This window comes from Calonectris borealis, chromosome 3, assembly GCF_964195595.1.
Source record: "Calonectris borealis chromosome 3, bCalBor7.hap1.2, whole genome shotgun sequence".
Lineage (NCBI taxonomy): Eukaryota > Metazoa > Chordata > Aves > Procellariiformes > Procellariidae > Calonectris > Calonectris borealis.
Window position 1 is genome coordinate 3,356,190 of NC_134314.1, and position 21,952 is coordinate 3,378,141.

General features: G+C 41.3%; 1 protein-coding gene across 1 annotated transcript; it reads right to left on the reverse strand.

The window, feature by feature from the left end:
- Positions 1-546: 546 nt before the first annotated feature.
- On the reverse strand, positions 547-20,241 carry RP1L1 (RP1 like 1). The gene is made up of 3 exons (XM_075144599.1): positions 19,603-20,241; positions 769-934; positions 547-602 (listed from the first exon to the last, which is right to left on the reverse strand). Exons 1-3 carry the CDS (start codon positions 20,239-20,241, stop codon positions 547-549), a joined length of 861 nt encoding a protein of 286 aa, XP_075000700.1.
- Positions 20,242-21,952: the final 1,711 nt, after the last annotated feature.

A 21,952-nucleotide genomic window follows, 5' to 3' on the forward strand; every position in this document is an offset into this window, starting at 1 on the left:
CTCTGTCCTTAATCTTCTACAACTAGCTGTCAACACATGAATGAATCTTTCCTGGCTCCTGGTATTGACAATGAAGAGAAACACCTCCAGAGCACACTTCAGTTCACCCTAAAACAAATACCTAATATAGGGGAGATGAATTGCCCTCTAGAAATGGGAAGTTTCTCTCCATAGGCTACCGCGGGTGGCTGGTTTCATTACCTGTGACCTTAGATAATTCATGATGAAGTGCCTAAGAAACATCATCCTGAATAACGCATAACATACTCCTTCCTGAACATAACCTTTCCGTAAAAACATGCTTTGTTCCCCAGGGGCTACCCTGCAGCTGTAACCTGTGAGAGAAACTGAGTCTCCTGCCGACAAAAACAGGGCATCCTCTGATGCAGGCAAATGCAGAAGTGCAGGCGTTATATGAGAGACAGACAAGGGGAGAGAGGATTCGTGGGAAATCTCAAGGGTTTGGGGAGACTCGGAGACAGACACAGGAAAGGAGGGAGTTCTGGAAGGAAAAGGAGACACAGAGATATGAAAGAGGAAGGGAAGTCAGCCAGACACGGGGAGCATGTAAAAGAAAGACTGGAGGGTGTAGGGAGGAAATCCTAGAAGGAAACCAGAGAAAAAGAAGGGGAGGATGGAAAGGCCTGGGAGGCAGAGAGGGGCAAGTACATTTTGCACATGAAATCTGCACAATAGGTGTCTGAATCTCCATGTTGTGGGACACAGGCCTGGAGACGACTGTGCAATATGCCCCAGAGTTTTTCTTACTTTCATTGTTTCCATTGACGTTGTTGCCATTGGAACGGGGAGCCAGGTCGGGCAGCTTCTCCACCGAGTGTTTCCTCAAATTCTCCATCGATACAGGTTTAAATGGCTCCCGGCCGACACACACCAGCACGCTGGGGCAGTGAAGCAGAGCCTGCATGCTGTCGATCTAGAAAGAGAAGAGCAAGTGGATCGCCATGAGCCGATAGAGCAGAGCTAGATTCCTCCAGGCCCAGAATTAACTGACATTTAGTTATCACATAAAATAAAATAAACACGGTTCTGGAGAACTTCAGGGCCTACCAGAGCCTGTTGGCTCTGTTGCAGTATTCTTCCATTGAAAGAGAAGTTCTGCTATGTTTTAATCAGCTTTCCTAAGATAGGGAAAGGGTGGGAGAGATTGCATAAGGGAGAAGATATCTCATTTATTACAAGGTTTTACATATTCTGGGAAAGATTTAGGCATAATCAATGTGGTCGTAAGGAAGGGGGTGGAACTGGAAGCTTTTCAGATTCTCTTACAGAGAATTATACTCCTTAATTCTTCCTGTATGGGACAGCGATTATTACCTGGTAAATGCTACATTCCAGATTGACCATTAGTTCTCTTCCTTCCTCTGCTCAGGAAGGAACAAGAACTGTGCCTTCCCCTAATATTACCTCAAATACTGTCTCAAACATTACCTCAAGTACTGCCACAATGCTGGACAATGTGGGACATTGTCCCTCAGTGTGGGAAGTGTCTGTGAAGCACTCTCTGTTCCTCCATGAGAACGCAGGTTTACGCGCTGCCTCTTCATCTTCACCACAGATGACCCAGACTTGTTTCTGGATTACACACCAAGTCCTTCATGTCAGCTGCAGCTAGTAACAGGGAGCAAGGCTAGACATGGCAGAAAGTAACTTTTACCTGAGTACAATATTTACCTAGGATCTAAAGGAGCAGGAATCAGTCTTGTGATGAGCACTGACTAGACAAAGCCTGGACCCCTCTCTTCCATCTTGCTTCTGCAATCCCTTATTTGTGAGGCTGAAGTTAAGCTCCCAGGTAAACCACTTGTTGGCTTCTAAAAGGACGAGAAGGCTCTCTTGCTGTCTTTAGAGTGGCCAACATCTGGCAGCTTTGTGCTGTCAGGGGTCTCCACAATCCAGCTAGGATGTTCCTTCCTCCTCTGACTTCTACATCAGGAGAACATCTCTAGAGCATATGGGGACTCACCAATAAGAAGTGACCATGCAATGGGCTACCAAGATGTTAGCTAGCACCCGTGGTGGGCTGAGCGCTATCTTGCCCATAAGATACACCCTGCCCTCACTGTGTCACTTAATCATCAGCCCTTTAACTAGCAACCAAGTATGGAAGAGAACAAATCTCAGAGGAGCTGTGATGACAGTCCTGCAGTTGTCACACATGCCTGACATAACAGAGCATGAAGAAAGGACCTCATTCTCTAAACATTGCTATAGCAAAGAGGTGAAGAATCAGGTCCCCTTCAGAGCCCAAGCCCTTAGTTTGTGAAATGTCTCTGGGGTTTTCTGAGATTAGTTAGTACCACCAGGGCTTTGAGAGGTTCTAAGATAATAGTGCTGGATCTTGTGCAAATAGGAGGAGCGTGAATGTGTGGAGGGTGAAAGAACAAGACAGAGACAGATAGAATCACACTGAAGATCCAGTTAAACACTTCTGGTAATTTTTCTTACAGTAAAGCATATGGCATCAACTTTTTAGTGGGAACACACTAAAATCCCATCGTCTTCCCATAATTTTTTATTTACTGTTTGCACTATAACGACACTTGAGACCTGAGGCCCATTGAGTTTGTTGCTATAAAAACTCAGTAAGAGAGGCTCTCCTCTCTAAAGCTTGCATTAAGCACCACTGTGTGCAAGGCAACAAAACTGCTGACTCTATGTGATGAGTACCATAAAACAGAAACAGAAAATAACCCACAACTCTCAGTCTATCTATGTCTACTGCTATGTCTACTACTATGTCATTTGTCAATAAATCCACTTTGGGTTCATATATTTCTAAAGGAAACATCTTTCTGGCTCACTCAAAAAGTGTACAGAAAGCCTATAATTTAATAAATGACAATATTTTGAGTAGGTTTTTACCACCTAAATATTTATTTTCCTTCTTTGCTTTCCTGTTCTTTTTTCTTTTCTTTTTTATTCCTTTAGCGAGATCTTTTGCTGTGTCCTCATACAAGTAGAAAAAAGGTGAGGGTAAAAAAGGAGAAAAAGAAAAAGAGAGAGAGAAGAAAGACGAATAGACATTAAATCTCTTCTGACTCTAATGTAAAACAATCTGTCTTTAAACCCCCACTAAGTTTAGGAACTATTCTTATTTGTAAAGGACATATTTTCAGTGTAAGCTATTTTACCCAGGACATCTCCTCACATGGTACAGTGTCTGTATATAGATACTTCAATCACACTCATCACCGTTGCGTTGTGTGTGCAGAAAATAGATGGTGCCAATGACACAGCTTCAGGAATCAATGGAGCTGAGCCAGCCGAGTTATTACATTTATAGATACTGCACAAACCAAATCCTTTAATATGGAATACATTTGTGTTATGTGACTGAAAAGAAAGGGTCTGTCATGTAGTATTTCTGGCATCCTCAGCTTTTTAGCAGTGTTTATACCTATAACATAGCTTTTCTTCCTAATATCTTGCAAGCTTAATCTCTTTGAATTAATAGTAGAAATTCATCTAAATTTGGGAAATCAGTACTTCATAATGCTTCATTGTTAAAAACATTTTGGAAGTTGTAAATACAACTGAATATATCCTAAGGGTTAAATAAATAATTTTTCTCACACTGATTTGGTTTAATGCAACAGTACTGTGGAGTTGGGATAAGAGTTCATCTCAGTTTGCTCAGCACAGACCTTTCCCACACTGCTGCATGAATCCCATCCTCTCAAAAACATGTCACTGCCTGGGCTGTACAGAGGACATCTGTCTTCAGGGCAAACAATATGGCATTTTTCAGTAGTGCTAAATTATCTCTAAACAGTATGACCCCTCTTAGGTGTTTAGCAACTTGCAGCTCGCTCAGCGTGCCCCAGGATGAGGTCCATGTGTTGCTTCTTACATTTGCTTCTTTTTAAAGAATATATAAATATTATTTCTAATGTAAAGGGATCAGATCCTGAACCTGCAGGCATGCCAGTGAGTACTGTTGCTCCTGAATGTGCTGAGTGGAATATTGGCCCCATTTCAACCAGTGGCAGAATTTCCCCTGGCTTTTCTGGAGTCTGCATCACACTGCTTACAACTAGGAAATAACACCAAAACTGGGAGCTTTCTTTTGCTATCCTGCAAGAGAAGCGAGTCTGTTCTTCTGCTTGGACATAACAGCCACCAGACAAAGAGTTATTATGACTTGTGAAACTGTATTTTCCATGCACTTTCTGCTATTGATTATCATGCTGGGGGAGGAAACAGGACATCAAACAGAAAATTGGTGAAGTGGCTTGAGAGATCAGATTGCAAGATTTGGCAATAACACCGTGGCAAAAAGCAGGCACAGTAGCTATTAATATTTCAGAAGCACGTGAGCCCCAGAGAAAGAGATGAAATCGTAGATCTGATTAAATTATGAGAAAATAATCTGATGTTGAATTGCTGTTCAGGATGGGTGAGAGGTGGGAATGTTCTTGCAGAGAGGACAGTGCGAATTCCAGAGTATGGGATGATGTTCAAGGCTGAGATGTGCCTCCCTGAGTACAATCCTAATCTAACTCTCAGGAATTGCCTTACTCGACAATTATTTGTTCTGGGACCTAGGCTTTATACAGTGCTTTTATAGAATCATAGAATCATTTAGGTTGGAATTGAGTGCAACCGTAAACCTAACACTGCCAAGTCCACCACTAAACCATGTCTCTAAGTACCACATCTACACGTCTTTTAAATACCTCCAAGGATGGTGACTCCACCACTTCCCTGGGCAGCCTGTTCCAAGGCTTGATAACCCTTTCGGTGAAGAAATTTTATAAGCAACTTCTATAAAGGAACATATTGTCATCATCTCCCTTAGATAAGGTGTGAAAAACAAGTATCGGCCATCCTTCTGTAAATGTTGAAAACAAAGGACAGGAAGATAATAACTAGATTTTGCTTCCGATTTTGGACATCTAAAAATTAGGTGTGTAGGACTGAGCTAGTCAACCAAGGCTCTACAGTCCATGTAGAAAGGGCAATTCCTGTACTCTGCATTGGACATCTCTCCTACTGTGCGACAAATCATGCTCTGGAGATGCCTCTTTGTCCCTTGGTAGAAGAGCACCTTGAAATGATTAGGAGAGATGTAGACATCTAAACTAAGGCAGATTAACTTCAGCCAACATGACCACTTAATAGTTATCAGGAAGCATCATCTGAGCTGAATATTGAATATCAGTCTCCAGGGTCCCAGGCCTGTGTTCTTTCTTGAAGGCCATATTATTTCAATGAGTTGCTGCTATTAATTGCTATTTTAGGAATACAGTCGTTATTAACTTCAGCTGTATAATATCACATGTGACATAACCCCAATGTAAGTAAAATCAGTAATAGAGCATGTTTGGCCAGACATTATAGGTCTGGCCTGAAGCAGAGAGTTTATTACTACAGTAAAAATTCAATTATTTTGAAAGGTCCTTTAAATTCCTTGCAGTCAGTGAAAACCCAGGACTTTAGAGGCCGTTGTTGTCTGACATTTATTTTATTGGATTATTTATCTATTTATTTATACAGGAAATTCTATTTAAACATAAGAAAAAACCTTTTTCCTTGTGAGGGTGGCCAAACACTGGAACAGGTTGCTCAGACATGTTGTGGAGTCTCCATCCTTGGAGATATTCAAAACCTAGCTGGACACCTGAACAACCTGCTCTGGCTGACTGTGCTTTGAAAAGGGGGGTTGGATGAGGTGATCTTCAGAGGCCTCTTCCAACCTCAGCGATAAGGTGGTTCTGTGATTTATTGTAGGACAGGTGGTTGTTATTTTCATATAGACATCAGCCCGAGGAAAAGTGTGGTGGAACTCAAAAAGTAGAAGGTAGGTGTTCTTATCTGCCTTAGCTGTCCCAGTCAGTGAAGAAAAATAAATGCCAGTAGGGTGGGATGTGTTTTGTTCTAAAGCAGCAATAAAGCCTTAGATATTTGGTGCTTTCTTTTAAGGTAGGGGGTACATCAGAAAATGCCCCAGTGAAATAAAATGGTGGCTACTGGTTGGTCAGCACAGATTTTTTCTGACATTAATGCTTTCTTTGTTTGCTTAGAGACACCATTATCTTTTCCGAGCAGTAGCCTGTAAGGAAATCCTTCTAGTAAACAAATTCCCCACTTCCCTCTGGCTGCCACAGCAAGATTCTTGAGTACCCATGCCAGGATACTGTGTTACAAGAAGACAGTATTACATCCCAGTCCAATTTAGCCACAAAAAAAAAGAAAGGCAACTGTGTTAATATTTAAAAACCAGTGATCACCTGAAGGAGTTGTGATGGAGAAGGGAATGCCCTGCCCTAATTGTTTCTCCATTAACTCATCACGCTTGATTGTAAGTCATCTTTGACAATCTAGACTTCTTGCACATTGGTGGAAGACAATCAATATTTCTGGGGAACAGGTTATTTCACCCCAAGAAAGCCACCTGATATAGGTGGTAAACCCCCCATTGGACATGCCGGCCTCTTTCATTGATAAGAGAGAAAGTTAATCATCTCAATGCAGTTGTCTAAATGTAGATACCTAGAGCAATTTGAGATGTTCTAGGGTATCTAATATGTGCGTGAGGATGGTGGACAGCCCCACCAGGCTATCACCTGAAAGCTGAGCAAGAAACACCTAGCATATTCGTATAGAGAATTAGAAAATTAAGTGTCTTCATTTGCAAGCTGAATCCCAAAACATGGTAACTTCAAGAATATTTTAATCTATAATAAGTGAACAGTCAAGGATAAAATGGAGGAAAATGAACGGCTTATGATAAAGATCTTTGATGGGTTAGGAAAGAGTTCCTTTGGATCACTCAGGCCCCATTCAAGCCTTCCTTTGAGTTCCCTCAATGTAATTACCCTATCATATGAGCTCATGGGAAGGGTTGCTCACAGTTAAGGCACTCAACATTCAGAGACAAAATCCACTGAGCAAAATTTACAGGGAACAATCTCTAGCAGTTTGCACTCAGTGGGCTGAAATAGACTCCCGTTAAAGTTTTATTGTGTAATCCCTGAAAATGAAATTAAGTTTCTCAGTCTTACTGTAAGACCTGAACCAAATCCCACTGTAACCAATGGAGAGAAACTTCTTGACCTCTACAGACTCTGGGTCAGGAACCAAGAGAATTATAGAGGCTGTGAGTAAAGTTCTGGACCAGAAAGCAGAAAACTTGTTGCCAATTCTTGCTTCTGCTGAAGTATTTTTGTTCATATCTGTCAACTTCTGGCCCACAAACCACTGTGGTGTCTTAAAGATCAGGTGCTGCCTTGTGAAAAAAATTGCAATTTGCTGTGCTTTAAAACCTGTATGCACAGACTCTTCCAAGGAAATGTCATTATGTCTTTAGGTTTCATTGAAGTCTTCGTACTTCTGACAATAAAATTGTGATTTTTCAAAGCAGTAAAACTTTTGTTTACTTGCATACCTCATTATCTCATACCACAGGAACTCCCTGTCACGGTGGGATATGTCATGTATGGGTTGGTTCAAAACAGTGAAATGTTCTTTCCAATAAAAATGCTTCATAGATGTTACTCTAAGCCCCACTGGGGAGGCCACCATGTGCGAGGTGGAAATGAAAGGACATCCTCTCTTCCGACCTATGTCTTTTTTTTCAGTTTGGGTGCTATCCATTGGAGGATGGATTGTCTCCATGAATGTTACTGTACAGTACCTACCACAAAGGGGCTGTGATCTCAGCAAGGACCTCTAGGTGCTACTGCAACACAATTAATAATAAAATGTCATCAGTACCTAAACAGAAGAAAGACAAACATATCGTCTCTAAAAAAAGGAATCTGTTGGTTGTTGTGGAGAACAAGCTATCCTCTGGCTCTTCCCAGAGAAGAAAGAACCTTCGTAAACCTTACTCACCTCAGAAGCTGAATATAGATACCAATTTCTGATGAAGGTAAAATGTAAGAAATAAGCTTTGTTTTTCCTCTGCTGGCTACCAACCAACCAAAGATATTGGAAAGAGTCAAGGAGAGAAAGACAGAATGGGGAAATAATGCAAGACACGGTTGAGATCACAAGTCCATAAGTTAATCCACCTTCCAGAGAAGTGCAGAGATGCAAGGGAGAAACAGGAAAAGCTTGTAACAGACATGTTCAAGAAAAGGCTAACCGGCTGAGTTCATTGCCTATCATGCTGACTCATTGCCTCGTTTCCTTGTGCTTTTTCGTCTGTTCCCTTTTGTCTTTCATTCAGATTTACAACCCTTTGGAGTGCGAACAGCCCTTCTGTTTTGTAGTTGTACTTCATTCAATCCGGGGGGATCCAGGCTCAGAACTGGGGTATCTCGGTTTAACAATAATGAATTTTGTATTTTAGTCATGCGAAGAACACATTTGCCCTTCCCTCACCCAGACTTTGCACTGGAGAAATTAGAGAGTGGTTCTTCTCGGGAGTGGTTTTTTAAAGCTATGCTAATCTGTTGGTCAGAAGGTGAATCATGGGGTGTTGCCACACCCTGCCCACATACATATTAGCAAATTAGCGGAAGAAATGAAGGTGGAAGGCTTAGAAAAGTGCATTACTTGACCTCACTTTCTCTAATATCATCCCGGGCAACCTCCCCCACTCCCTACCACAGTGGAACACCCCTTTTCCCATCTGCGGAGAGGCTGGTGGACGTGGCATGGGTGTGTATTTGATGAGCAGCCAGAAGGCTCTCCCCATCACATCAGAAGGAACGCAGAGCAAGAGCTAATATTGAACTTAAAGTAGGGACTCTTGCATAGAAATGGATATAATCCTCTGCAAACTGTAGCAGCCGAACGATTAGTCCAGAAGAGAGTACGCAGCATCCTTTCCTCTCCCACAGCACACCACAACTCACATGGTCTCCTACACACCACATCAAACCTCAAAATCCACATGCAGGAAGCAGGACAGCTGCCAGTGTCCTAGGCTCCTGCAATAGCAGGTAATCCGCTAAACATAAATTACACGTTGCTACCTTTATTTGATGCTTATATCATGGGAATATGGTCCAGCCCATTGCTTTAGATGCTGAAATGCAGCAATATAAGATGATTTGTTCCACCAACACTTCTAAAAACATCAGCATCTTCTAGAACTGCTCAGACATGAGCTGTCTAGTTTTCTGTTTTGACCACTGTGTAAAGCCTCATGAAAAATGATAGCGTTGGGAGTTGTGATCTGGAAATCAGGCCATGAAGCACTCAAACAGCCAAGTAAAATATGTGAAAGATAGAGGAATAATGCACTGCACTGCTTTCTCAGTCAACCACAGGCAAAGATCTTGTTTAGCTATTGCACTGCTGGCAGCTTTTCCTGGAGCACTCCAGATGCCTTTTCCCTGTGTGTGACACTTTGCGCATGCATAAAGAAAATGTTCTGAGTTTGGCCCTGGAAATAGTCTAGATGACCATGTCTTTCAGCAGACCAGGAGAAATACTGCAATCAGAAGTTCAGGGGCCATTGGAAATCGTTTGGGGAGCAGCAGCAGAGAAAAACTGCATGGAAAAAGGGGAAGGAAGAGGAAAGACTGAAAAAAAGGCATGAAAAAAGCAGAAAAGTTTTTGAGAAACAAGTGAAGAGGACAAAAAGGGGAAGAAAACTGATTTACAGCCCAGTTCAGTTTGGAAGACAGGCTGCTAGGATCATATGAGGGCTGCCATGGTTATGTCTCTGTGGAGGATGAGCTGGTTCCTGATGAAGACTATAGGTGTCTTCCTGAGGACTTCCATTGAGTGCTGGATTGAGTTGGGGAGATCCCCACATTGTACTGACTTCATATACAAGCTTTTGATGGCCTTTTCCCTACCCACTCACCCTGTCAGCTCAAAATGGGGTCTGAGCTATTCTAATTGCAAATCAGCCAGAGAAACAGAAAATGGCTGTTAAGGATGCAAATTTCAACATAGAGGAGAGGAAGGCATTTCTTAGAAAGTTTTTGCTGCAGATATTTTCCATCTTCTGACACGCTGCAATTCCTCACTGAAATCAGAGTCCACCACCACCTGCTCCTTTGGCTCATTAAATCTGGTCCATCCAACATCAGCATTTGAAAATCATGAGTCCGACTAACATCCACCCCACCCCAAGCGCCTGCCCTTATCCTCTCCGAAGGCTGGATTAGCTTAAAAATTGACAAGTCTTGAAAAATGCTAAGCATTTGGTTCTTGTGATTAGCCTTGTGGTGACTGAGTCAGTGGGATATGGTTCAAGCTTTCCCCCATGACCAGAAATTCTCAAAACTTACTCTTTTTATATGGGGAATATCTACACCGTGGATGAAAAGTGGCTCCAGCTGGAAGCTGTGGAGGAAAAGAGGGAAGCACAACATAGACGTGCTCCAACTAGGTGTAGGAACTGGGACTGAGTATATAAACCCTACTGTTTCTAGATCAAGCTCATAGATCCATATGGCATTGTTCCATGGTCTTACCATCCCAGGTGTCTCTTAGCTTAAACACTTGTGCATTGCACTTTATTGAGCACTATGGATACAGCCTGTGGGCTTCAGACTCTCAGGGCATAAAGAGGAACATATCTAGCTGAAACCTCTGGTTTAATTGAATAGGAGTTTTCTTGTTATTGATTCCAGAGTTTCACCCTCCATTTGCAAAGTCCATAGTACAAATGTGAAAGCTGTAAAGCTGTTTACTTCTACACAGTAGAAATAGCTCCCCTGATGTTAACCAAATTTATTTCAGAAAAGATGCGAGTTGAAAGAGAACCGGACCTTGCTAGGAGTTGCAGCAGGATCCTTTGAATTCTCTGTCTGGGACCCAAAGGAAGAAGTAAATTGATGAAAAAGCAAAACATGCTATCTTTTCCTCTCCTATTATTGGTAAAAATTCCAAAATCTGAATTTAGAACAACAGATTTCCCTATGAAGAAAACCCTCCCACTCCTGCAAAAATTCTTTGCAGAAACAGTGATTTCTACTTAAAGTACTTAAAGAAAATTCACAGTTTTTCCAGGAGAGGGTGGAATTTCGCTATTCTTTGTACTCTAGGTAAACTAATAAATAGAAGCATCATGTTCACAAATATTATTGCATATACTCAATAATATGATTGGAAATGTCTTTGCCCTGGATTAAATTCAAAAGAATTAGAAAGTAATTACACTTTGCTACATTATTATTGAAAGAATAAAATCTCCTCAGGCTAAGGGAATCATTTGCATTTGGTATATGTTAGATAAGAAAGTATTAGATTTGGTATATGTTAGATAAGAAAGTGGCTAGCACACGGGGTCCATTAAACTACATCTTGTAAGGCACTGGGCCAAATGATTTCAGGGCATCTCAAAGGTTCATAAAACACACCTGGATATGAGTCTTCTTATGGATCAGGTTCATGGAAAGTTTTGCTGAGGTTTACAGATCGCTTGTGTAAATCTCATTGGAGTCATTGTGGTTTTGGCATGGAATCAGAGAATATTGAACCTGAAACCTGTGGTTTGTTTTTAGACTATGAGTCACACACATGGTGGGTGGAAAGTGGTACAGCTCACTTGATAACAACGGTTTGCACCAGATGAGGGGCTGAAATTGGTTGCAATTATTCATACCTGAACACAGCACGAAACCAAGTGCCACAGTGAATATATCAACACGGAACCAGAAAAAATTGACTATCCCAAGGAGGGAAATTATCACCTTTCTTCTCTTATTGTTTATATACACACCACATTTTAAACCAGCTCATTTGCTTCCATGTACCTCATTTCCCTCTTACAGTTCCATCAAGGTCTTGATGACACCTGTCATTAAGACAGATGAGCTTGGTAGACAGCCCAAACATGAGTGGCTCAGAGGATGCCTGCGGGCAGCCTACAGATGTCCTAGAAATGGCTATATGGATGTGTAAATCTGAGTCAGGAAATATGTCAGACAAGCCTGTTTCCTGGCCTTGCACCCTAAGGTCGCTGTAAATGCAGTCATTATTACCAAGAACGATTTAGTAGTAACAGTTAGGCTAATACCTCTACTAATAACAGCTAAAAATAAAAGTTCTGTCTTTACTGCTAAATTAAACAATTCTGGATCCAGGGCACTGGAACAGAGTTACATGTACTGTTAAATTTTTAGAATGGTCTTTGGGGCATTTAAAGCCTGGATCAACTGGCACCATCCCAAGCAATTCCTGGGCAGATCTGGGAGTTAACATACGCCAGGGACCTTTCCTAAGAAGTAGCTTTAATGTGGCCACCCAATTTTAGAAGCTGTGGGAATTACACCCTATTTTGGAGGCTACATAGTACGAATATGTACAGATAGTACCGGAGTATGTGCCCCGATACTGTTCTGTCTACTAGAATAGCTGTAGCCCATGGTGCTACTTCTGGCTGAGGAAGACCTTAGCCTACAGGTTGCTGGAGACTGGGAAGATACACTGGGGAAAGAACCACTTCATATATGCCCTTCTGTCTTTCTCCAAGATTACCACAACTGGCCAATGCCAAAGATGGCTTGATTTGTCCCAGAATGGTTAGCCTTGCCACAGCATCTAGTGTGTCTCGTTCCAAATTCTATACAAACACAGAAGAAAAATGAGGGTCCCTACCCCAAGGAGTTTCTAATAACTAATCCTTTACAGTCTCCAGTTAGTGGTGCCTGAGGAAGCATTCCTTAACTCATGATTGCTCCCCTGATTAACTCGCACAGTAATTGTCTGATCCCTCAAGGAAATTTGGTTGCATACAGTGCTCATTCTGCAATGTTCTCACTTGTAGAATCTGAGGCAAAAGAGAGCCTTTCTGGTCATCTGCTCTGCCTTTCTACACAACAGACTGGATCAGATTCACTCATTAAATATAACAACTTACGGTCAATGTTGAGTGCGCCTAAGCAAAAAAACATCTAAGTCTTGGCCTGGTTCCAACAAACATAAAACTAGCCACATCCCTTGGAAAACTCTTCTGACGGTTGATAAATCCCATTTGAGAAGCTCATTGTAATTGCCACCAGTAGCCATAAACTATGTAGACTATTTGCCACAACACAATGTGGTTTCAAACGCCATACGAGGAGGAGTATTGGATTTTAAGGAAGAATTTGTTTTTGGTTTTGTTTTCATTTAAGACAGTCAGTAAAGGGAAGGCCTAGTGATTCAAGAGTAAGCGCAGAAATCAGGACATCTGTGACTAGACACGGTCATGTTGCTGGATTCCTGTGACTTAAAGAAGTGTTAATGACTGTTCAGCTGGTGGACCCTGCATAATTGCCATTTGTAAGGGAAATCCTCTGTTGCTGTGCAGTTGCTGTCACGTAATCCTACACGTCATTTCTTACAGTTGAATTGTCTGTGAGGATTTCTGGCCTTTCTATGATCTCTGTCTGCCTCCTCGCCCCTGGAGGCATTCTTCCGTCTCTGGAGACAGGCGGTGGGGATCTGCACATAGGTGCACTCTTCTGTGGTTTAGACCATGGAGAAAGAAAATCCACTTGGTTGTATAAGAACTCCTCAGAACAGAGATTGAAGTCCGTCTGATGGAGAAGATAACCTACAAATTATACTCTACCTTTTTCTTTATCGAGATATCTGCTCGTAGTAGCACACCTGGCTCATTTTTAGAGTAGAACTGATGTCCCTAGTAAAAACTAGGAAAGCTGCAATTTTCAACTGTCTCATCAGCCAAGTGATCTTCAGATGTAGAGTCCCGTGTCTTATTGTTGCTAATGTTTAAATATCTGTAGTACTTTAACACAAGCGTATGAAAACTGGGCCTGAGTTAATTCCTCCTAATTTTAGGTGACTAGTCTGAATCATTCTTTCAATCTTCTTCTATAGTTAAGAAAAAGAGGCCAACAGGCCTCTAAATGCCTAATAAGCTGATCAGATTTAGATGAATTAAATCAAGGCCTGTCTATCTTTTAGTGCCCAAACTTGCACAAAGTTTCACTGGCAAGTTAATGACATGTCAATGTTAACCTAAATAACAGATTTCTCTATTTGGGCACTATTTCCAGTTAATCATCTGGAAAACAGTAACTAGTGCCTTGACCTGAAAAGAACTATATGATTTACACTTTTTACTTGCTGAAAATTTAATGGATTTCTCTAAGCTAAAATCAAATTAAATTTCTCTCCAGTCCCATAGTCATCAAATTACTATTTTCATTTAGAAACTGACAATAAAAATCATGGTTGTTTGGAAAGAGGGGCTCTTGGCCTTGCTGAAATAACTGCCCAAATACTTAAACACCTATTCACTTCAGTGGGATTGGCTCTTCCTTCCTAGTAGGCTGTCTGCTTGATGTTTAAGAGTAAAAATATTGGTTTCGCCTCGTTCAAGGCTTCACGGGTTAGAATGAAAATTCAAATGTGTAAATTCCAGTAGAACCACTCTGGATTTATACTAATATTGGAATCAGGATCTTTCAATTACTGTTTCTACTGATCTGAGCTTTGCATAATTATTATAGGCTAATTCTGAATTCATAGCACTGAAAGACTGTCTGACCCAAGAGCAATGAAGGCCCCATAATCCAGGCCACAGAAGAAACAACCAGCAAATAGACCGACCTTTCCTAGGAAGTTCATAAAGTACGATTTTGAAAATATATGAGAGGTAAATAAGCAGACAAATGGGAGCAGGAAAAGACAAAATAAGAGCAAAATAAGTGTGATCACAAAAGCAAGAGCTCTGCTGGCCTCCAGCAGATCTTGATGCTACAACACGACCTTTGGCCTTACAATGAACTTCATCTGTATTAGGATTCTGCATAGCTGCCCATGACCACCTTCTGACTTTGTTCCATGAAAAAGAAAAAGGGGTAAAACGTTCAGTTCATTGACTTCATAAAATCACTAGCATTTCTTCCTTTTCAGGTAAAACCTTAGGGTAAAACCAATTCGAAAAAAATTGAGATAAAATGAGGGCTATGAAAATAAATGATACAAGTTTTGTCTGGAGAAGAAAATGTATTGATGCACAAAACTAGTGAGATTTGCAGTCCAAAAAGTTTATTTCCCTGTGAGTTACGATTGAATTAAACTTTGAGGTTGACTGGAAACATTTGTGGACTAGGTGAACTACAAAAGGAAGAAAACATTTTTCTCTGCCTTTTCAAATGGAAAGGAACACAAAACAAAATGTTCCATGTGTGTCTAAGTTTATACCCACATAAAGGTATAATAGGAAACCAGACTTGTAAGTTTGAACTGTTCCAGATTTACTCAACAAAATGATAAAGGAATTAAAACAGAGACACTGGGACAGTATGTTGCAACTATACATTATATTGCAGAGGAGATTTAACTTATCTTAAGATTCAAGTTAAGATCTGGAGTTATAGTAGTACAAGAAAACAAAAGCAGATTGAAGGGGCAACACTCTCAGGTCTATGAATAACACTTTCATTGATGGAAGAGATTGATTCATCTGTAGGAGAGGAAATTTTTCCTTTTTTGTGTTCAGTTTTCAAGAGATCAAGGAAAAACTGCCAGCAAAAGAGACATTGTGAACCTGCTATTAGATACTGTGAATTATGTTATTCTAAGCCAGACAAACACAAAGTCAATCAAGCAGTAGTCCAGATACATTGCTTAGGAATGAATCTTACTATTATTCAGCTAATCTGTCAAATCTTGGGAATCAACGTCAAAAGTTATTATTCCCCCACTCCCAGCCCCCTTTCCAGGAAATAGTGGCCTCTGTAACAAGGCTAGACAAAGACATGTGATAAAAGAAGTTAACAAAATTATTAAAAGAGAATTTGAATTATTATTCAAAGAGAACAATATGAGAAACAAGGAAATACCCAAGAAATATGAAGCATCCAGACACCTTTGAATTGTCATGGAGGAATGGAGGCTTGTTTTCATTGTCTCTAACAGAAAATGCAAATGCAAGTATAAAGGCAAGATATACAATCAAAATTAAACTTCAGCACCAGTTGAAGGAGGTTTTTCAGGAAACATCCCAAATTGTGTGACAAATTCACCATTTTCACTCCACAAAGAAACCATTAGTATCTGGTGAAAACTCTGGGACATAACCAACTGTGTATAGGGAACAGAGATCTTGAAGATGTACAGCAAGAAAATCTAGCCAGAAGAGCAGAAATGATTTAGAGAATCCTTATGAAAGGAAAAGATTGGAAAAACCTAAGGCTGAGTGACTTTTTTGTGGTTTAAATGCTTTGCACCAGAGACGAGAATAACAGCTCCAGGAAGTCCTAACAGGAATGACTACTGATTGAGCAGTAACGAACAGTTTAAAAGCAAGAGGTAAATGATTGAAATTAAGAAGGGCCAAAAAATCGCTTTAAAAGATTCCCCAGAAAAGATATTAATAATCACATATTTCCTAGCTATGTGTAAGCTAATAACATTGATCAGGTTAGACCCATAGTCACCTATCACTGTGATATTCTACACAAAAATAGGAGGAGTGCAAATTAAATTAATAAGGTACAGAAGATGCACTGTCTATTGACAAGGTAAGTAATGAAAATTTTCATATCCAAAAAAAGAATCCCAAGGGACTGTGGAGAGACTACGTGATGGTGTTTGATCTACATCCACATTTCTGCAGGTGGAAAACATGGAGGAAAAAAAGCAGGGGCAGAAGGTCTCTATGGGACCCCTGGGGTTTATTGTGGAAAATATCATTATCACTACATAGAGGATAATCTTAAACTCTGTGGCATGCCAGAGAAGATAATGTAGAGTATCAGTATCTTTTCAAGTGTTGTTCATGTGCAGCTTGGGCTGAACCATTTCCAGAAACAAAGGCTGAATTGGGAGTGGGGAGGCAAAACAAGTGACTAAGCTATTGACATGTTGTCTCCTGAAGAGATCTACAGAGCTTGTCACTTAAACTGTCAGCAAAGATGTTAGCATGCAAAACTTAGCAGGTGCCATCAGCTTCAAATACTCCACAGTGACCACTTCTGGTCAGTTAGTACCCACGTCATTCTAGTCATGTCTTGCCATGTCTTGGCACGTTGGGATAAGATTGGACTCTGGGAGAATAGAGACTTTTAGGCAAGATGATCACCACTGTAGAGCTGAAAATATAAAAGATAACTGCATGTCTTTAGATGGAAAGAAAGATGGAGGTTGAATAATACTGAAGATACCGTGTTTACTGAGCGTGTACTTATCGTATATCCCAGCTAAAATATCGATGTTCATAATGACAAGGAAGAAAAGGCTTTATAATGACTAGAAGGAGAATTGTGGGAAACTCATTTAAGAATCACAAGGAGAATATTAAGCCTGCACTAAGAAGTAGGAGGCAAATCTTTTCTTTAGAGAAATGGGTGAAAAATCTCGAAAATGGAAGAAGCGAAGAGGAAGTTACTACCACTATACAAGATTATTACCTCCAAGTAGGCTGAACAGGAGTCCAAGTCTTGAAAATTGGAGAAATCAGTGACAAAATAAAATACTTATCCATAGATTATAACACATCTTGGCAGCAGGGTTGGGTTTGAGGATTTTTTTCCTAATTCGAGTAGGCTACATTTGTAGTAGTAAAGCAAGCAGTGCCAGACCCTGTTTTTCAGAATGGAGGTCAACTGAAGCAGCCTGGCTGCTCAAACGCAGGCTGGCGACATCCAAACCACCTACAGTGAATGGTCCCAGGCTCCAGTTCTAAACTGTTGGGAGCCTGTTACTCTGGACCAAGACCAAACCAGGGAAGATGTTAAGAATTTAACAGAATGGAGAAGAAAGGGATGAGATCCTGCTCTAACACTCTTTAATTTAGTAGTATAGTTTAGCTGTGGTACACAGCAAACTTCACCTTCCAAATCCATTGATGGAAGCTAGAAAAGAAGAACCTAACTGGTTCTGAAGGCCTCTGGACACCTATCTTGGCCAGCTCCACGTACAATGGACTGTCAGCTTAGTCTCAACAGCTATATGAGAGCTTAGCCACTTACCTCACTTACAGAACATTTAGACACTGACATTCAGGTAGCTGAATCTGAAATGAATCCAGCTCCAGATATCTGCAGTCATTTAGAGAGTTACTTGGAAAATATCTGTCTAAAATGCCTATTTCTTTCCATTGACTGCTGAAATACCCTAGGGCATGGGATTCGTCTTGCCCGCCATGCAGTTGCCTACAAGTGAGCCATTTTTTTCTACTCTCCCATTAGGAGAAACACAGACTCTAGACACACTTAGAAAAGATGAATCCCACAGTAGGGTGGCCAGCTTGCTCATCTTGGACTTAGACAACTGACTCTTAGGCCATAAAGTTTGAGGAGACGTATTATCTATTTTGTTTATCCTAGGCCATGCTCGGGTTGTCCGCAGCTAAGTTCCCTCTCTTGCTCCTCGGTCCCTTTTCAGAAATCCTCAGTTTCTGCAGGACCCTCAATTTCTCAGCAAGATTGCAGTTTCACTTGTCTGGCATATGTGGAGTGGCACCATCCTTTCCCTGGCGTTTCATCTCATCTCATCTCTGACTGCAGTCAGGCTGACTCTTTTTTAGCCTCTAGATCAGTACTGTTGGGAAAGCTGTAGCAGTAGGATGTTTGGGAAGGACAATTTCCTTGGATCTTCCAGCTGAGAACAGGAAGCTCTTTCCAGAGTGGTGGGCATAGCAGAAAGCACTGTGATGTGACATGTTGCCTCCACCAGGAAAGCTGGCTTAAGGCACCATTATCCCCTCCCTCTCTCCTTCATGGCTGCACGCTCCTGTCCCCGTGCCAGGTCAAAATGATCTGGGTTAAAAATATTCCTCCATTTTTTTTTTCCCCTCCTGGATAGTGGGTCATCTGAACCCAAGTCATTTCAGTCACCTGGTTCAGAAAGTGCCACCACAACTGGTTGTAACATTACCCCTGAGGAGCTGGCACACGGCACTGTGAAGGTGGAAAATGTGGCCAGGAGCAGGGTAGCTGCTCCACTTGGCTGCATTGCTAGGGACAAGTCAGGCTAACATGTGAGAAGAAATGGAAGTACGGGCTAGTCTGCGTTACAAAGAGATGGAAAAGAAGTCAGGAGAATCTCAGGTTTGTCAGGAAACTCCTCTGGGAACAGAAGAAAAAAGGAGTTGTCATGCCCTGAATTTATTATCAGAGTCCACCGCAATTGGCACATTCACCGAATCATCAGCACAAATGCATCTTCTGATCCCACTCATACCCTAATTATTTATGCATTTATTAGTTATATTATGATAATGCTGAGGATCCCACATCACGAGCAGGACCCTATTATGTTAGGAACTATGCAACCATAAGGTGCTACCGAAGGGCTGTCTTATTTTGTTGAATTCCTGATTATTAGGTAGAGAAAAGTTAAGCCACCTGGGACATGCCTCCTGGGAGAGCGTGGGAAACTCCATTAGTAGAAGTTTATTTAGGGATTTTATACCCAGCCGCAAGACACTGAGCTTCTGGACTTCTGTCACAAGTTGCCCCCCATTGACCCAAAACAATATCTGATGTATGAAGACCTTGAATGGCTGAACAACATTCTTCTACATCATCCCTTCATGTAATTAATGGGGAAGTAACTAATGTGACAGTAACTACACAAGCCCAAAGGATTAAGGTAATGTGGGTAAACTATCAGCCCCATGAGCTAAAGGATTTGCATCACAGGGAATGCAAACGCTGATGTGATAACACCTGTTAGCATAACTGGCCAGTAACATGTACCAGAGATACTTGCCTTCTTCCCATCAACAGTGTAGAGCTTCTTCACCGGGAATTGCAGGATCTCTGAAATCTCATCCAGGAGCGTTTTGAAACTCCTGGCATTTCTGCGGTTCAAGATAATTGAGCGCCGAAAACCACTTTCTCCATTCTTAACTAGAGTGATTTTCTTGGGTATTCTGGGGCCATGCTGAGTGAAAGGTGTGGAATAATCTTCAAGCTTGCCCTCCTGAGCTGCTCTTCTTAAGGTACTGGAGGGACGACCACTTCGTGGAGGACCTGGCCTGTGTCCCCCAGAAGTAATGCTAATAGGCTTGACGTATTTCTTGTCGGAGCAAAGGTAGCATCCTCCATCCTCCAGCTGGTCCAGCTCACTGATGCAATGTATTCCTCGTGGGGTGGTGATGGTCCGTACTCCAAATGGCAGTGGGACCCGATGAGAGAGGTCATCCATAAGTGCATTGAAGCTCTTGAAGCTTCGCTGGTTGATGGCCATCTTGACTCCCGCAAACTGAGGATCTCCACTCTTGAAGAAGGTTATTTTTTTGGCTGGGGGTACCTTGGTGACAGTGCTTGTCCGAGCCACGGAGGGAAAGGGCTGCTCATAGTTGTAGGAGCTGGTGGTTGACAGGTAGTCAGCAGGCACCTGAGTCATCCCTTTTGCTTAAAGGTAACTACAAGAGAAGCAAAACAGAGTAGGGTTTGTTCGAGTCATGCAGAATCAGTGCCTGACTAGCATGGGAGCAGATTGTTTTCCTCCTAACAGTTTTACCATCTATGCTTGATCAAGAGCAGATTGTACCAACACGGAATTATGAACTCACTGGCTCAGGTAGGTGCGAGGAAACACAGCAGGACGAACAGCCATAACCCTGCTCCTCACAGTTAAACCATCCTTGTCCCGCAGATGCCAATGAGAATTCAGTCAGTGTGAGTCGCCCCTGAGGCACAAAAAGCATGAGTCAGACCCCAGGCAAAACCCACAAAACCTGATATTTGTGTATTGTTGTCCTTTTGAGTTTTGTGTCTTCCTTGCTTATATTTTTGAGGTTTTCTCTGAAACTACCAGAGCCAGTGATTACTTCAGTTTTATTTTTACAAGCAGAGAGCTGAGATTCTCATGTAACCCTTCAACCCCACGAACTGGAGCATAACAAAAAACAAGACAAAACTGAATTTGTCCATGTAGTGATTGCTCATTGTAGCACACAACCACTCCTGGGTGTACCGAGGGGCAGAGTAGCCTGGTTTTAGAACAGCTGCATGTGCCCATGCCAGAGTGTGCTAGGGCAAGATATGGATGAAAATCCATGGCAGTTATGCAAACAAATATGGTAAGAAATATCACAAGGCTTCAGATAGAACTACAAAAGTTGGTTCTGCTAAACAGTGGGAAAATTGGAATTCAGCCTCATAAGCACAGGTGTGAGGAGAATGATCTGCCCAGTTTTTGTCCGAGCGCCTGGTGTCCTTCCTTTGTAAAGCTAAATTGACTTTAGTGCTTAAGTCTGGAGGTTGAAACCCACCTTTTGGAACCCAACTGTTTTTAATGTATTTGCCGTGATGGAGACAAGTGGAAAAGAGACTGGACTCGACTCTTTCTTGCTTACCCTTATCAAATGCATTGTCTTGGAAGTCAATCACTAAAATATTCAGACCCCTCAATGGAACAGAACTACTATGCCAAAAAAGAAGAGGCTTTATTTTTGACATGGAAAAAAACCCCAAACAACACTATTTACAACTGCTAAAATATTGGCTGTAATGAGTACGACGAATGTCTATTAAACGAATATGAACAGTAATTCCCCAGTTCACTTCGAGTTAGTTACTCAAATTTAAATGGAGACTCTCAAAATGGCATTTAGAGATATCATCTTCTGGTCAGAAGTTACTGCTCACTTATAGGCAGCAAACCATTTGAATTGTTAGTAAGGAATACAGTAGCTTGTCCTGTAGCATGCAGAAGGTGTTTCTGGCTACAAGCACCTACATCCAATTTGCTTTCCAAATTATGTTCTTAGTTGATAGCAGTTTTCTATGGCAACTTCAAAAAAATCTCTCACAAGAAAGAAATTTTTTAGTGTTCACAAATGACTTAGAAAACAATAAATGTATTTCTAATGACATGTTTCCTTCAGTATGCTCCTGGTTACACTTCTTGCAACAGCTGAATAAAGTTCTAGTTTCAAGAAAATAATTCACGCTATTCACAAATTATTCTTTGGAGAGCCAGTTCAGTGACCACTGTAATTAATTGGAATTTTGCTATTGATTGCAGAGGTGCAGCATTCAAAAAGCTGTAAACGCTGATTTTCTCCACATTTTAGAATAAAACCATTATTTTCTTACTATGCTACTCTTAA